Genomic DNA, 18,703 nt, shown 5'->3' with positions numbered 1-18,703 from the left:
CGCGTATCCCATTGAGCCTCCTGTGGTTTGAGATTCCTTTTCAATAAGCCATTAGCTCTTTCTACCATCCCATTTGATTGAGGGTAGTATGGGGTGTGGAACACCCATTTAATTCCCTCTTGTTTTGCCCAATCTTGCACTTCCTTACATGAAAAATGTGAGCCATTATCACTTTGGATAACATCAGGAGTAGGCAGATTTGAGAACCAAAATGATAGCCCTCGCACTGTATTTCGTCCATCGGCTTTCCGACACTTAGTCGCCATAAGCAAGCCAGAAACTACTTCCACTCCTGTGAGGATGTATCGATATCCCGCAGATGATTTGAATGGTCCGATATAATCAATTTGCCATGTAGACCATAAAGTTTTCCCTTCATTAATATGTAGAGGTGGTGCTTTAGCAGGATGATCTGCTTGTAATTTCAGTCTATGCTGGGGACATTCTGTAAGAATAGTTTCACAAGTTTTCCTGTTTATAGGCCAGCCTTTACTCTGTGCAGCGAAGTAAAGTGCTTCTTTACCTGTGTGGCCTAGGTTTTGATGTAACCATTCTCCCAATCGATACCACTCAGGATTTAAGGTAATTTTCCTAATTTTAGTTAGCTCATCTAGCTTTTGATTCCACTTTGTGGCTGGTTGATTATCCTTAGCGTGAGCTTTTACCCATCCCATCTTTCACCTTTCAGTGTTTTCCTGGCTATATCTAGTAATAATTGCACACTGTCACACCATACTAACTTTAAGTGTAGTAAATAGAGTATTGACCGCCAATCCATCTGTACTTATTAAATATATTACATACCTAAATTTACTGATTAGAACTCAATAAACTAACTACTAGATCAGATCTGTCTGAGTGATCTCTGACTCTTCTCCTACGACAAGGAGAAGAGGAAATCCTGAGGAGAGCCATAATCTCTCCATCAAGCAAACTCTTCTAACCGTAACGTTTTTGTAAAGGGCACTCAGCAAAACTGCTGAGAAACAAAAAGGTAATTCTGATACTAGCAGTGCTGGCCTTACTTTTCCATGAATTTGCTGTCCAGAGCACAGCACAAGAAGGGTTGCACTGGGCTGGCCCACACTGAGGTCCATGCAGACTGATGCACGGACCATCTCATCTCTGATATGCTTGGTGCTAACTGAAGACTGAAGTTACCCTGTGGGACAACAGCCTGACCAGGCAGTGGTGGGACAATGTGGTATCGAAGCCCAGTGATGGGACTTAGAGCCAGTTGTGGTGACTGGGCTGGACTGGAGACCATGCCTAGCAGGACATCTTGGACTAAAGCCCACAATTCGATGCAAGACTGACAGTGCAATATTAAATAATCACATCTTAGCCAAAACCCCCAAACACCCAGCCTCCAAATAAAAAACAAAAACCCAGCATGTACAGCTGTTTATCTGTACTACAGCCTAGGTGTAGTACTCTCTAGCAAGGCTAGCTCTATAAGGTAAGATTTATAGGTCAGCAGAAAAGACAAAGCAAACAAATCTATGCCAACTTTGCTGCTAGCTTTTCCTTTGCCAGTTTCATGGCTTGGCATTAGGTTGACTTGGGCATAGCAAAAAAATAAAATAAAAAAATCAATAGCATTAGTACTGAGGAAGCTTTCACGGCTTATTTGAGTCCACAATAACAGATGCCTAATCTTTTTTTTACATTTTTCAACTTCTCAATAGCCCTCATATTTTTTACCTATTTTTCTGCACTACCTGGTGTTAAATAAAACCCCGTGCAGAACAGAGCAGCACTCCCACTTCAGCTGATATTAGTGAATAAGAATGGGCTGCCCTGGCCCTGCCTATGCAAAAAGCTTGAATTATTCACGTCATTGTCTCATATTCAAAGTTCCAGTCACAGTCCATATTCCTCTACAGTGCAATGAGCTGGTGCTTTATATTTTTAAGACCAGAATGAAAGACACAGAAATCAGGCATTTTCTCCCAATATACTTCCAAATGCTGCCCTAGTTTTGTATACAATTTGTACACTGCACAGTAGTAGCTGAAAGACCCCTCTCTAGTCAGAGGAAGCGTCTGCCATTGCAAAAAGACGTTTGCAATGTTTCAGCTCCATAAATGCAGGTATGAAACCATTGACATCCAGGGACAAAAGCCAGTGCTGCCTTTTTTTCCACATAGACATTTCATACCCAATCCTGTCGGCACGTGTGCTGTCAGTCTGTTATTTCCATGCTAGGACACTAGCTCAAACCTTTTATAATTCTGACAACCTTTTTGTGCTTCCTGTCATAATAGCTCAAAACTAAATTTTTCTTATTGCCTCCTTCTGCTTCTCAGTCCTCTGCTTCTCACTACAACTTCCATTCTGCATCTGCTGGGATTTCAGGTTTCTAGTCCAGCCCAGCAGGATGGGCACACGTTCCCTTATGTATCTTACCAGGGAAGAGTTTTCACCTCCCCAGCTGCTGGAGCAGTCGTGTTCAGACATGCTGAGTGAGTTCTGTCCATCTGTACTACACCACCATCATTGCAGAGAAGCATAGCCAGCCCATCAGCTTTCTAAAATCCTCCAGACCCTCCCTTCATCCTCTTCACATCAGACCTTGTCACTCCTGGTATCAACAAAATTTGTTGCTGTTTGCTGCATGACACCTCGCAAGCTGAAAACAACCCAGATAAAATGACTGAGATGTCAAGCTGTGGCAATAGCCTGCACTGAAAAGATCTCTCATCCCCTAAAGGCTCCTATCTGAACCCTGTAGACACAGGGCAGGGGCTAAAAAAATTGTTATTGGCCAACTTGCCTTCCCAGTTGAAGGAAATATTTTCTTTTTCTGTGTTTTTGTTCTGTACCTTCCTGTAGTTTTTGCCTTTACCATGCTGCTCCTTTTCCCCTACAGCAATCAGTATGCTCAGCGAGGTCTCTGCCTATTGCTCTGCATTTCCTAGGGCTGTAGCTCATCCATCTTCTTCAGGATAAGAGAATTAGGAGCTACAGAAAGTCACTATTTTAAACCTAGCCTTTCACTTGTTAACCTGCTGATAACTTCCTTCAGTGTTAATGATGCTCCTTCTGGCAACACAGTGGCTCATGCATCTGTCCAAATTCAAATGAATAATTATCTAGAAGCAATAAGACAGCTACTCTCTGCTACAAAGCTGATTTTTATTAAGAGTTGCTGGGAGCCAGGAGTTGGGCCAGTCTCAGACATTTTGTTCCATCCCTGATGCTTGCAAATGCCTGAGAAGCGATACAACCCACTGCGGTGCTGGTCTCTTTTCCAGACATCAGGTCTTGGCATGGCCCAGTGGCGTTGCCGGTCGCAGCTTCAGGTGCTGCTTGAGAAACTGCAGCACTTTTGTGCCCCAGAGGTCTGCATTGCTCTTGCATTTTGGATTCTCCACCATACAGGATGTGGAAGGAGCACAGGTATTGAACAAACACTTTGGTCTGGGTGGGAGACTTCCTTTACACAGTGATTTAATCACTTTGTTGAGACCTAATAGGGAACTTCTCAAAGTCTGAGTGTTATTTCAGATCCAAACTGCAATCTAGAGCTTTATCAAGGACTCAGTTAATATTCTATAAAAGGCTGAAGAGAAACAAAACAAGAAGGTTTACATGGGTGAAAAGTCAACCTATTTAACCTTCCTCCACACCCTTTGACACAAAACAAAAACCACAGGAAGGCTTTTCATAGGCTTCATTTATACTCATAGTGCAAAACTTCTCCAGTACCTGCGATACAGATTTTCATTTGGCCTCTTTGCCAAAAATTAACTGAAAATTATTTTGCGCTTAAATATCAGTCCTTCAGAAACAGTCATGCCCTAAGGTACGTACTTTGACTCCCTTTGCCCTCAACCAGCACCCACAGCTTGAAAACACGGAGTGAAGTATTTTTCCCGGTTGCGGCGGCCACTGGCAGGAGCCAGGAGGCGTGGTAGCGTCCCCAGCTGAGCCGCTCCCTGCCGCAATGCCCCCGCCTCGATGCTTCGCCCCATTCAGCTGCTCCCGGCACCCTGTAACTCGAGCCTCCACCCCACAGCGCTCGAAATGGCTCGTGCGGGGTGCCGGAAAGCCTCCGCTTCCCGCCGTTCTCGTCTTCGCCGCGCACACGTGCCTGCAGCCAGCGGTGGACAAACGGCCCTGTCAGCCCCTTCCACACCGGCCCAAGTCAGGCGCTGCCTGATCTAGGAAACTAAAAATCACACATCCTTTCCCCACGTCTTTCTTACTTTGCTTTGGGGAGGGTATGGCAAACTTTTTCTTGGGAAGACAAATCCCCAGTGCTCCCCTTCCTACCCCCTTCTTTCCCACCATCCCATTTGCTATCATTCAACTCCTCCGCTCTCCTGGATAATGCAGCATTCCCTGGGTGGCAGGCAGCCCCCTTCTCCACTTTGCTTCCCCTTTCATCCATTTCACCACTCATCCTAAGCTAGACTTGGCTCTAAAGCTTCCACACCTCTGATCTTCTCGTGGAAGGACTGCTTCATTTAAAAAAAAAAAAAAAAAAGATTCCAGAACTCCAGGACTTTCTCCCCATTTACTGGTCTTAGGTCATCACTAAATGAATAGATAAAAACAGCCCCATGCTCATTCCAAGCAAACCAGCTACCTGGAAACACATATAAATTGGCTGCAGAGCCAATTTTAGGTAAGCCCTGCACACAGACACATCCTGAGACCTTCCCACTGCAAAAGGAAATCAGCCAGGAACAGTCTGAGAGACAGAACCGTGTAACAGCAGCTCACGTGTCATGTAGTTGTTAGAGACTCAGATATTCCAGTGGGTACATAAACCAGTTAACCAGTAAACTATCTTCCTATAGCTAGATTTTAATCTCAGTTATAATCACAAAAATTAAAACCTATTAACTTCATACTCATGTTTGCCTTAAAATACACAATACACACTTTCAAAATAATTTCCCTGTTTAGATGATTAATTTTACATGGAGCTAGAAACAAAAGACATCTGCCACAATCCGTCAATCTCAGATAGTAAAATGCCCAAAGGCAAGAAAATATTGCATGAACTCTGAAGATCAGTGGGTTATTTGTGCTGACAAGGACATGATGCCTTATGCTATCTTTATAATAGGTTCTGATGCCTCATGTTAGTCTCATTACTTTCATAAAAACCTGTGTTAGGAAACCAAATTATTTAAAGATTACATTAAAAAGAGTAACAAAGATGTGAAACCTGAACTTTTCTACTTTTTATGTGCATGCATCATAATTTTGGGGCAAGTCATAAACTCTGCTGAAGCTTTTGGGATTTTATTGAACACACTGAAGATACTTATGAATTAAGTGGCACATCCCCTATAGGAAAGCAGTTCCCATTGGACAGGCACTATTTTCTGTTAGTCCTCAGAAGTGCTGTCAGTAACATGAGGGGGCCTGAGAGCTGACAGGAGGAAAACAAACCTAACCCTGACACGCCGACAGAGCCCCGTATGCAAGTGCCCACTCACGCTCGGTGGGGAAGAGCAGGTTGCAGATGCCAGGATGCTCAGCCACACGGTGAAAACTGCAGCAAAAGCCACACCAGGCTCCGTGGCTGCTACAGAGGGACTGGTGTGGAACAGGTCAGTCAGGGCTCAGGGGGGTAGCGTGAAGGGAGTAGGGTCCTGGGGGAACACCAGGACTCTTCTGCTTCTGTCACATGAGCGCTTGCTGACCTTGGGCCAGCCATCTTGCTGCCTAACTCTTTTATAAAATAGGAATGAGGATATTTAGCATGCTTGAAAGATGGAAATAGAAGGAGTTCCCGCTGACTGCAATGTTGCACAACCAGGTGCTGTTCAATTGCATGCAGAGGAGGAAGACGAAAGCAGCAGAGAGCTTGGGGTTAAAAATAAATCAATGACAGCAGGGTCCAGGACAGGCTGTCTTCAGCCAAGTTTGCATATTGGTTACACCTCCTCTAAGCTACATTTTCAAAGCACATAAAAAATTCTGTTCTGCAACAGGGGCTTGAAAACCTGTTTGTCAACAAATAATTAGCTTACAGACTAAGTATGTTTCGGGGGCTCAGCCTGGCTGTTCTTGCTTAGCCAGCACCTCCCAGGAGTTCTGCCCAGGCACTAAGCACAGGAGAAGGCCTTAAGCTCAACAACCACACTGACATTTGCAACAACAAAATTTAAGCAGTTAAAGAGTCAGTTTTATTTAACTTTACTAAGCTATTTCTGAGCACTCAGTGCAGTTACCATATCTGTGCCAAAACTAAAATTTTACATCTCCATTAGCCTAATTAAACTAATCAAATGGAGTTAAAAATACTCAGTTACCACTGAGCACAGCTGTTAAAAGCCTCTCTGTTAGACTTTGACCTCTCTTATTAGTAAGACAGTTAAGGATAGAGATAGACTCTGCAATTCTTAATATAACTGAGAGCTAAAGGGAATGATTGCTGTGATTTAATTAAATGGCGAGATGCAATGCCCAAGTTTGCATTGCAGAGGCTGCCAGCCAGAAGCAAGACCCAGCTGCAGGGAGCTACTAACAGGTACCTGTGGAGAAACCATCCTCCCAGCACAAGCAGTAAATAACTGTGAGGCTACATGTATTTCCCTCCCTTTAAGGGAAAAGTTAGCCATTTCCACTTATGTTTTACAATTTTAGATTTATTATTAGCCATTGCATTAAAAAATATAAGTTGTGTTTTAGCTCTCTGCAGTGAGTAGCTCCACTCCACTGACTTCAGCTTGTTTTCTCGTAGGATTGCAGGTACACCCATGTACAAGTATCATTTATAGTCACATAACCCCTCTCTCTGCCAGTATGGGACTGAAGAGTCAACATCTCCCTTGGGAGAAAAGCAGTGTTACACACCGGGGGTGTCCTCCCACTTCTTGGAAAACTAGCTCTCTCTTTCCACTGCAAGGAGGTTTTCCTACAGTCCTGGGCTACGTTTCCATTTGAATTTCATTCCCGCAGCACTCAGTGTGGGTTAGGCTGCACAGAGTCCCCTCGCCTCTCTTCTGCCATCTTACTCTCTTCCAGTGACCATCAGCAAAGTTAGAAAGTGCTTTGAACTGTGATATACTTGGAGAAGTTTGTAAACGCAGGATGGCTCCACAACACTTAGGTTTTAGGAACTGTATGACCCAAATTTCTTAAAAACGTGGTTTCTGAAAATACCTTAAGTTGTCAACATTAATGTTTTTGGTTCTTCCTACAGTATCCACCCAAAACTGATAGGCTTTACTCAAGACAAGGAAGAAATCTTGCGACCCGCTACATGCAGGTGCACTCTCAGGCCTCACGGTCTCTTTTGAAACCAACAGCGTTAGCATGGCCAGAGAAGTCTGTAAACGTGGATCGAATTGCAGACGCCTCCACATCCTGCACAGGACCAGTGCCATGCACTGGGTGCTGGGCCACTGTCTCTCTTGTTATTTTCCTGACAGTAGGAATGCAATATTAGAATAACAGTTTCTGTGCAAGAGTTATTAAGAAAAAAAAAAATCAAAGTGATAAAGTATTCCTCATTCCACCCAAAAAATCAGCCACACAAATCCTGACCAGCGGTGGTGAGTGCATGGAACAAGTTTTTCCTTTTTAGGGAAGAAGAGACTGAAGAGGGAGGAATAAGTGGGAAGGAAGAAAGGGCAGTAAAAAGGAACAAATTTCAATGCGCCATTATATTCTTTGACCATTTTCTCCCTGACAGGCAAATCTGCAGAGCATTTAAGATCAGTATGTGATAGTCAGCCAGAAATGGAGGAGCAGAGGGAGATGCCACTTGAGCTGGCACACCAGAGGATCTTTAAATAGAAAAGCTTTCAAGGAACTCAGGGCAGGCGCTTAATGCACAAAACTTAATTACAGCCATACCCATCTGAAACACACGCCCCCCGGACACCTTCCCACACTTTTTATCTGTGGCAATCGGGGAAGGGAAGGGAGGAAAAGGCACTAAACCCAGTGCTGGGCCCCAATCCTGGCATCCCCCCCGGGGCTGGTGCTTTGAGAGGAAGGTGCCAGCTTCCTCTGAGGCTGCGAGTCCCTGGGGGAGGCAGTATCTGTTAGTCAGCTCCTCCACTTCCTCTGGGTCCACAGCCTCCTCCTCCTCTTCTTCATCCTCTATGAAGGACGAGGTTTCAGATGCCCTGTCGCGCTCAGTGACGTGGTACCCCTCCATGCCCTTCCCAGCTCAGGCTGTCGCTGGTGATTTTTACCCCCGACCCTGTCCTCCTGAGGGTTGCCTGAAGCAACTGTCATCCCCAGCAGCTCTCACTTCTGACTCAGGGCAGTCTTTAAATAGAAGGCAGTGAAGTTAAAGCACCAGTCACTGCCAGCCCTACCCTAGGTCCTAGGGCACCAGGACACGTGGCAAAACCTGACAGCCACCTATCGGGGCTGCTCGGGCCCTTCGCCTGCCCATTGCTGCTGCCAAGGTATTTTTACAACAAAAGACAGCGGAGCAGGGCAGGGGCAGGGAGGAAGGAGCTGGGGCCCCGGCAGACCTTCCCAAACCAGCTCTAATGAATTCGGGGTGGACAGCACACATGAAGCTGAAGGAGAGTTTTCTTCTGCCCCCACAAAAAGGTGCATTTAGCATGTTCAAAAGCAAGTTCCAACCCTGAGCCCACCGGGAGACTCAGAGTGCCTTAAGGCGAGACTTATTTGTGCGAGAGAGGTCAAATACAATTACTAGTGGATGAGCCTAGGACACGAGCCTTTAATAATTAATACCATACTGTAAGAGGTATCAGGTGCACTGTAGTTTTTAACAACATGCAGGGAATATATTTGAACCCCCAAATTTGTCGATGTGTTAAATCACAGAACATTTCAAATTTCTTCTTCCAGTGGACTTGAACCAATTTTAATTTAAATCAAAGACAAATTATGTAGGGTTTAGGTTAAGCCATGTTTGCCCATTATTATTCTGCATTTCACACAAAATGCAGTGCTTTTCACAGACAAAATGGGAATATGTACTAGCCAAAGTAATGACTTTTTAAAAAAATAATTTTTTAAAAGAAAGAGAGAAGCACCAAAACTCTGAATCTAAATAAAGAACTTCCAAGTTATTTCAGGTATAAAACATTGTATAAATTTTTAATAATTTTTTTTCTTCAAATAGATAGCTGGTTATAAATCAATCAGCAAACTCTTCCTAGTGTTATGTCCTGGTTTCGGCAGGGATAGAGTTAATTTCCTTCCTAGCAGCTGGTACAATGCTGTGTTTTGGATTTAGGATGAGAACAAAGTTGATGATAAGGCACAGATGTTTTAGTTGTTGCTAGGTAATGCTTACACTAGCCAAGGACTTTTCAGCTTCCCATGCTCTACCGACTGAGAAGGCTGCAGGTGCACAAGAAGCTGGAAGGGGGCACAGCCAAACAAACATTCCATACCATGTGACGTCATGCTCAGTACATAAACTGGGGAAAGCTGGCCGGGGGGGCCGCTGCTCGGGGACTGGCTGGGCATCGGTCGGCGGGTGGTGAGCAATTGCACTGTGCATCACTTGCTTTGTGTATTATTTTTATTATTATTATTATTATCATATTATTATTATCATTTTATTTCAATTATTAAACTGTTTTTATCTCAACCCACGAGTTTTTCTCACTTGTGCTCTTCCAATTCTCTCCCCCATCCCACCGTGGGTCGGGGGAGTGAGCGAGCGGCTGTGTGGTACTCAGTTGCCGACTGAGGTTAAACCACGACAATGGGAAACTGAGAAGTCCTTGACTAGTGTAAGCACTGCTTAGCAACAACTAGAACATCGGTGTGTTATCACATTATTCTAATCCTAAATCCAAAACACAGCATTGTATCAGCTACTAGGGAGAAAATTAACTCTATATGTCAAAACATAATTTCTCCAAGAAGTGTATTTGAAACAGAATCAAAGTTTAAACTCCAGATTTTTTCATGAGCACAAAGACAGTGCACACAGCACAATGAAAATTTTTAAGGTAGAGGACTAAGCATTCTTTACACATGGAAGAGAAGAGCATTACAATCTTGTAGAAATGCTTATATACTAAGCATACACATATTGCACAAGTTTTGATTCAGTGTTCAACACAGCAAGAGGAAGGTGAGTACCCTTTTACCAGTATGCCTTCAAATTATTTCCAGACCTAGTGCTCTCCCTTCTGTACTTCTCACCACTTAATTTGACCTGTAAGCTGACCAAAATAGCATATTCTTTCATGCTCTTCCTACAAGCATCATACTCTGTATAATCAGTGAGAGAAAGATTTATATCAAAACACAAAAGGATTAGAGAAAACAAGAACAAAATAGAGAGAACAAAAACAAACACCACAAAATACATGTGAGATTCCCCAGAGCATGAAGAGTCCATTAGATCAAGAGTGACATTCTCTGGACTTAAATTTAACACCAAATATACTGTGAATTGAGTCCAGTGACCTAAATTCAAGTAGAGTATTGGTTCCAAATAAGCATTTGGGATGGTATTCACAAACACTAACTTCAGGTCATCTGCAAATCCTCTTATATCCTTTTATTATGGTTGCCTATTTCTCCCAAATAACCATGTCACCCTTCAATTTGAGTCTTTAAATTGGTTTATATTGAATTCTTTGTAAGGGATTTCTTAAAAACAACCTCTCATACTGTCAGAACACCTTAAGGTACACAGAGTACATTTACAAAATCACATTTTAGGAGAAACGAGAGCAAGAGAGCTAGAAGACAAACTTCAAGTTTCACAGTATACAGCCTATGCCAGTTCTGGCACTACTGTTATTGAATGGGAAGCTCTTGCTAATGTTTGGTCCTCCTGTACAACTCCGAGCCTGTTAATTAAAAGCGTTGCTAAAAGACTAAAGAGTTCCTAAAATCCTAGACAAGACACTAGCAGTTTCTGACATTATACAAGGTGAGAAATGACAGGCAAACACAATGCCAAAATAAGTAGTCAAAACTATTCCTAAAATAACAGAGCTGAACTAAAGCATTTTCATTTCAAGGCATTAAGAAGCCTCAAATGTTAGCATCTTGCACACATGCCGAAACCTTGGTCAGCCATGAAAAAAACACCTTTTACCAAAGGTCTCCCAGAAAAACTGTTCCTGCTAGGGTGCACGCCAAGGGATACGTGTAGTGAAGGTTTTTATTTTGAAGTTGAGAAGGGAAAACTTGACACTAACACTAAGATTTATGATAGCCATTAGTGGATTTCTTGCTCTGGATACCTGCCCAGAGTAGATGAAAATCCAGGTCATTAAGCCTCTCAACAACTTCAGAGTATGCAGAACTGAATCCAAAGTTAGTTAAAGTTCAGCTCCTACTCCCTCTCCCCAAACAATTTATTTTGTGGTATTTTATCTGAAGTTTTCTGACAAAAGTTGCAGCCCACCATTTAACAAAGATCATTACGTTTACTCATTGTCGTTCCAGTTGTCTGGCACTTCCACAGGAGTGGAAGCTGCTCTTTTTTGCCTTGACAGGAAAATAATATGACGTCTGGTGAAATTTGTTTTCTGAACCTTTCAGATTTATTTTTTTTTTTAAATATGTGAGAGCACTGCCACTTTCCGTGCTCTTGCCAGATTACCCACTAGCTTCTTTCGCTATAAGTCACACCAGCTTGCACCTTGCTTAGCTAACGCAGTAAATTACTGGGGAATTTTCTGTTGTTAGAGAGGATGCAACTAACAGGCTCATCCCCAAACATTTGGGGAAAACGACCATCTAGACGTTATATTTCTGATTATAAATATAGCTTATCAGAAGTACATAAACTTGAGAAAATGCACGAAAAGATTCTTTTTAAAGACACAGGTCACTGTGGCTACAGATCCTGGCTTGTATTAAAAAGATCGCTGAGCTGGTGGGTCAATTTTTAGAGTTGCATAGAGGTATCACAATTTTTTTTAAATTGTCTATTTTAAAAACAGATAGGAAGAAGCAGTTTCAAACATAAAGCAATAATTTAAGGTGTGGGATATGTTGACACCTTCGGTAATGCAGTACAAGCTCATAAGAGAGAGACATGCATAAAGTTTTGTGCCTCACATCCAGCTCACTTTAAATACATTTTTGCCAAGTTTGAACATGTGTGTCCCTTCTTAGTTGTCCTACGTTGGGAAAGTTTTACATTTTGTAGACAGAGATAGTCAGCACCTTTTAAAAAAAGAGCATCCCTCTCCTCCCCTCTCCCCAAAATCCATGTAGAACATATTTGAATCCAGACATCATCCTGTACTAAAAAACTTTTGGTTGCATTTTACATAAAGCATGTCAAAGTGAATGTTTCACTGAGACCAAATCTACCACCTTCTAAAGAGGAGATGCAGGTAGGGGGAACGTACACATGGAGGGAGAACATTTTAGTAGCTTGTTAGAGTCGGATTAAAACTGTTTAATTTGCAGAAGGAAGCTGTTTTAAGAAGCAAGCCAAAATCTTAGACTAGATCATGAAGTGTGTAGTAAGTAACCTCACAGCAGGCAAATAGTTTACAGTTTCTAGAACTTCTAAATTGTAAAAATTGAAATAAATTAGAACTTAAAGTTTGCACAAGAAGAGATAATGCTTGTTACTTTACACAGTTATAAGGGTTTTCACAATCTAGTTAGAAACGGCAATAGATGAAACTTATACCTGTATACATACACAGCACAGAATAGCCATATAGAAGTTTATGATTTGCAACAGGGGCCTTATCTTTACATACCATTTCCTTTTCTACTTAATTATAGGAAATATTATAAATATCCAGTAAAAAATAACATAAAACTGGAAAAAGAAGCTGTATTTTCCATATGTAAACTTTATTCTACTGGACACCATAAAAAAATATTAACCAAACAGTGAAAATATGAATTTGTCAATGATAAGTACAGTTTTAACAATGAATTGATCTTCAATAACAAATACATGAGGCATAAACTGTCCTACAGCAGGTCTAAAATTTCAAAAAATTTTTTTAAAAGCTAAAATTTTCAGATTATTTCTTTAAATACTATTTACAGTAGCTAACCAATTTACAGTAGCTAACCAATTTACAAATATTTACACAAACTCAAAACAGCCTCCAGCCAGGGGGAGGAAAGGGACAACCGGGTTTACTGGACTGTGTGGATTCGGTGGCCTGGCACATCAGACCCACAGGAGTATAAGGCTCTGGTAGACACCGCTGCACAGTGTACCCTAATGCCATCAAGATATATAGGCACAGAACCTATCTGTATTTCTGGGGTGACGGGGGGATCCCAACAGCTAACTGTATTGGAAGACGAAGTAAGTCTAACTGGGAATGAGTGGCAGAAGCACCCCATTGTGACTGGCCCAGAGGCTCCGTGCATCCTTGGCGTAGACTACCTCAGGAGAGGGTATTTCAAGGACCCAAAAGGGTACCGGTGGGCTTTTGGTATAGCTGCCTTGAAGATGGAGGAAATTAAACAGCTGTCCACCTTGCCTGGTCTCTCGGAGGACCCCTCTGTTGTGGGGTTGCTGAAGGTCGAAGACCAACAGGTGCCAATCGCTACCACCACGGTGCACTGGCAGCAATATCGCACCAACCAAGACTCCTTGATTCCCATCCATAAGCTGATTCGTCGACTGGAGAGCCAAGGAGTGATCAGCAAGACTCGCGCTCACCATTTAACAGTCCCATATGGCCAGTGCGGAAGTCTAATGGAGAGTGGAGACTAACAGTAGACTATCGTGGCCTAAATGAAGTCACGCCACCGCTGAGTGCTGCTGTGCCAGACATGCTAGAACTTCAATACGAACTGGAGTCAAAGGCAGCCAAGTGGTATGCCACAATTGATACTGCTAATGAGTTCTTCTCAATCCCTTTGGCAGCGGAGTGCAGGCCACAATTTGCTTTCACTTGGAGGGGCGTCCAGTACACCTGGAACCGACTGCCCCAGGGGTGGAAACACAGCCCCACCATTTGCCATGGACTAATCCAGACTGCACTGGAGCAGGGTGGAGCTCCAGAACACCTGCAATACATTGATGATATCATCGTGTGGGGCAACACAGCAGGAGAAGTTTTTGAAAAAGGGAAGGAAATAGTCCAAATCCTGCTGAAGGCCGGTTTTGCCATAAAACAAAGTAAGGTCAAGGGACCTGCACAGGAGATTCAGTTTTTAGGAATAAAATGGCAAGATGGACATCGTCAGATCCCAATGGATGTGATCAACAAAATAACAGCCATGTCTCCACCAACTAGCAAAAAGGAAACACAAGCTTTCTTAGGCGTCGTGGGTTTTTGGAGAATGCATATTCCAAATTACAGTCTGATTGTAAACCCTCTCGATCAAGTGACTCGAAAGAAGAACGATTTCAAATGGGGCCCTGAGCAACGACAAGCCTTTGAACAAATTAAAGAGGAGATAGTTCATGCAGTAGCCCTTGGGCCAGTCCGGGCAGGACAAGATGTCAAAAATGTGCTCTACACCGCAGCCGGGGAGAATGGCCCTACCTGGAGCCTCTGGCAGAAAGCACCAGGGAAGACTCGAGGTTGACCCCTAGGGTTTTGGAGTCGGGGATACAGAGGATATGAGGTTGGCTATACTCCAACTGAAAGAGAGATATTGGCAGCATATGAAGGGGTTCGAGCTGCTTCGGAAGTGATTGGCACTGAAGCACAGCTCCTCCTGGCACCCCGAATGCCGGTGCTGGGCTGGATGTTCAGAGGGAGGGTCCCCTGTACACATCATGCAACTGATGCTACGTGGAGTAAGTGGGTCGCACTGATCACACAACGGGCTCGAATAGGAAACCCCAGTCGCCCAGGAATCCTGGAAGTGATCATGGATTGGCCAGAGGGCAAAGATTTTGGAATATTGCCAGAGGAGGAGGTAACGCGTGCTGAAGAGGCCCCAGTGTATAATGAACTACCAGAAAATGAGAAGCAATATGCCCTGTTCACTGATGGGTCCTGTCGTCTTGTGGGAAAGCATCGGAGGTGGAAAGCTGCTGTATGGAGTCCTATGCGACAAGTTGTAGAAACTGCTGAAGGAGAAGGTGAATCGAGTCAGTTTGCAGAAGTAAAGGCCATCCAGCTGGCCTTAGACATTGCTGATCGAGAAAAGTGGCCAGTGCTCTATCTCTATACTGACTCATGGATGGTGGCAAATGCCCTGTGGGGGTGGTTGCAGCAATGGAAGCAGAGCAACTGGCAGCGCAGAGGCAAACCCATCTGGGCTGCCGCATTGTGGCAAGATATTGCTGCCCGGGTGGAGAACCTGGTTGTAAAAGTCCGTCACGTAGATGCTCACGTACCCAAGAGTCGGGCCACTGAAGAACATCAAAACAACCAGCAGGTGGATCAGGCTGCTAAGATTGAAGTGGCTCAGGTGGATCTGGACTGGCAACATAAGGGTGAGTTATTTATAGCTTGGTGGGCCCATGACACCTCAGGTCACCAAGGAAGAGATGCAACATACAGATGGGCTCGTGATCGAGGGGTGGACTTGACCAGGGACACTATTGCACAGGTTATCCATGAATGTGAAACATGCGCTGCTATCAAGCAAGCCAAGCGGTTAAAGCCCCTCTGGCATGGAGGACGATGGCTGAAACCTAAATATGGGGAGGCCTGGCAGATCGATTACATCACACTCCCACAAACCCGCCAAGGCAAGCGCCACGTGCTTACAATGGTGGAGGCAACCACCGGATGGCTGGAAACATATCCCGTGCCCCATGCCACCGCCCGGAACACTATCCTGGGCCTTGAAAAGCAAGTCCTATGGCGACATGGCACCCCAGAAAGAATTGAGTCAGACAACGGGACTCATTTCCGAAACAACCTCATAGACACCTGGGCCAAAGAGCACGGCATTGAGTGGGTATATCACATCCCCTATCATGCACCAGCCTCTGGGAAAATTGAACGATACAATGGACTGTTAAAGACTACACTGAGAGCAATGGGTGGCGAGACATTCAAACATTGGGATACGCATTTAGCAAAGGCCACCTGGTTAGTCAACACGAGGGGATCTGCCAATCGAGCAGGCCCTGCCCAGTCAGAACTTTTACGTACTGTAGATGGGAATAAAGTCCCTGTAGTGCACATAAAAAATATGCTGGGGAAGACAGTCTGGGTTATTCCTGCCTCGGGCAGAGGCAAACCCATCCGTGGGATTGCTTTTGCTCAAGGACCTGGGTGCACTTGGTGGATAATGCGGAAGGATGGGGAAGTCCGATGTGTACCTCAAGGGGATTTGATTTTGGGTGAGAATAGCCAATGATCTGAATTATGTGATGTTAAGTACTAATTATAGTTATAATAGTTATACTAATAATACACAGATATACTAATAATAATATTATATGCCATACTAATGTTATTACAATAAGAATCACCCAGACTAATGAAGAATAACTTCAGTGAAACCAAGCAAAGCACAGTGATGATGGTACCAGAACTGACTTCAACATGAAACAATCCACCACCACATACCATCTCCATCTTTCCTGCCCTGGAAGATTATTACGACAGATGGAGCCCGAAGTCATGGACTAAATGAACTCACCGAACGTTTTAGAGGGATGGCCCACAGACGAAGGGAATGATATCTCTGTGTGTGTGTGTGTGTGTATATATATATAGAAAAAAAGGGGGTGGTGATTAATGAAAATGTACTGGAAAATATGAGACTTGAGCATGACGCAGATGGTATAGAATAAGGGGTGGGTATTGTCCTGGTTTCGGCAGGGATAGAGTTAATTTCCTTCCTAGTAGCTGGTACAGTGTTTTGGATTTAGGATGAGAACAAAGTTGATAACACATCCATGTTTTAGTTGTTGCTAGGTAATGCTTACACTAGCCAAGGACTTTTCAGCTTCCCATGTTCTACCGACTGAGAAGGCTGGAGGTGCACAAGAAGCTGGGAGGGGGCACAGCCAAACTGGCCAAAGGGACATTCCATACCATGTGATGTCATGCTCAGTACATAAACTGGGGAAAGCTGGCCGGGGGGGCCGCTGCTCGGGGACTGGCTGGGCATCGGTCGGTGGGTGGTGAGCAATTGTACTGTGCATCACTTGCTTTGTGTATTATTATTATTATCATATTATTATTATTATTATCATTTTATTTCAATTTTTAAACTGTTTTTATCTCAACCCATGAGTTTTTCTCACTTGTGCTCTTCCAATTCTCTCCCCCATCCCACCGGGGTTGTGGGGGGAGTGAGCGAGCGGCTGCGTGGTGCTTAGTTGCCGACTGAGGTTAAACCACGACAAATCCTTAAAAGAAAACATCACTGGGGCATGCACCACATGCGGAATACATAAGCTAAATCCATATGGCCTGTGGCAATTCATGAACTAATTGTACTTTTTGCATGCTTAAGTCTGATTCTGAGAGATTTTTCACATAAAGGATTTTCCTTCAACAATCTCTGCAGAAAACGGAATGGTCTTTTGTCCTACAAGTTCCTCCTGAGTACCTGTCTTTTCAGCTGGCAAGGTGCTGTTTGCTAAACAGGTAAATTAGACACCGATGGAGGATATCCTCAAGTTCCTAATTTATGTGGGACACTAGATGCATCCTTTGCTACTTATCTGTATAATGAGTTGTTAATCTTCTCATATATAAAAGAGGTCTATTTAGTAAATATCTTTTCCATTAAAGTTGTTGTTTCTGGTTTGCCTGTGCAAACTAGCAAGGAAAGTCTTGTCCAAATGCAGGAAAAATACCTAATTTGACTTTCCTGATTTGGGTGCTTGTGAACATAGTCAAGAGCAGATTTCTGCATAAATCAGTAGCTGGTCCCTATGTTCTCTTACTTTAAGGGAAGATTTTTTTTTTGTCTGCTGTTAGACATGCAGGTTATACTAAGAAGTATGAAGACTAACAATGCTGCAATATCAGTACTTGAACTGATGGTAATACATTAATATTATATATGATCATCACAAAAGATAAAGAAAAAATGTTACCTCAATTTAATTGCAGAGGCATGGGGGAGCTTCTGGTTAAAACAAAGCTTGAAAAGGTGGAGAATGAAGGTAGGATAGTTGCTGAAGTCAAGGGAAGAAAAGATTTTGAAACAAACAATAAAAGACTATCTGGCTAGTTTTTTCCAGTGTTAAGTACATTTTAAATATTTAAACATTTGACTGGTGATATTCTGTTTCAAAAACAAAGAAAAAAGACCCTGTAAAAAAAAAAGTAATTAGGATTCCTGTGTTGAAAATGTTACATAGCTGAGAAGTCATATCAGAAAATGACACACCTAATGCAGCAACCTATATTATCTTTAACTTTTTCTACTATAGAAATAAAACTTAGTCAGTTGTATTGTTTACTTGACCATCTGTGTATCCCTGATAATTAGAATTCCCGTTTGAAAGGAGCAGAGTGTGTGTCTTGAAGATACCAAAATTCTGATAGTTTCATAAAAACTGGTAATTGGCTGGAGAAGAGAAACTCAAATTAATGCCCATGTGGAGGAAAAGGCAGGCAGGACATGGTGTTTAAACATTTTTGTGTGTGTGATAGCCAGCCAATGAGAACAAAGTGTCACACTATCCACAGTATGTTATCTTTGCTTTGAGGTTGCTGATGGAAACAACATTATAGGTGGGAATGAGGATAAGAGTTAAACAAATACAACACAGGGCTCTGTTAGTTTTGCCTTTCATGGAAGAAATAGTATTTTACTTCTGAATCATAGAATAGTTTGGGTTGGAAGGGACCTCTAAAGGTCATCTAGTCCAACCCCCCTGCTGTGGGCAGGGACATCTTCAACTAAATCA

At 43.2% G+C, this 18,703-nt stretch overlaps 1 protein-coding gene across 1 annotated transcript in view; it reads right to left on the bottom strand.

Moving 5' to 3' along the window:
* Positions 1-18,261, bottom strand: part of LOC143172229 (uncharacterized) — a 67,428-nt gene extending 49,167 nt beyond the window's left edge. The window contains 2 exon segments of the mRNA XM_076361462.1: positions 17,885-17,965; positions 18,254-18,261. Of these exon segments, the coding sequence (XP_076217577.1) occupies positions 17,885-17,965; positions 18,254-18,261 (89 nt within the window).
* Between the last annotated feature and the right edge of the window lie 442 nt (positions 18,262-18,703).

Source organism: Aptenodytes patagonicus, chromosome W (genome assembly GCF_965638725.1).
Source record: "Aptenodytes patagonicus chromosome W, bAptPat1.pri.cur, whole genome shotgun sequence".
Lineage (NCBI taxonomy): Eukaryota > Metazoa > Chordata > Aves > Sphenisciformes > Spheniscidae > Aptenodytes > Aptenodytes patagonicus.
Note: the sequence above shows the minus strand (reverse complement) of the source record. Positions and strands in the feature narration are given on the sequence as shown.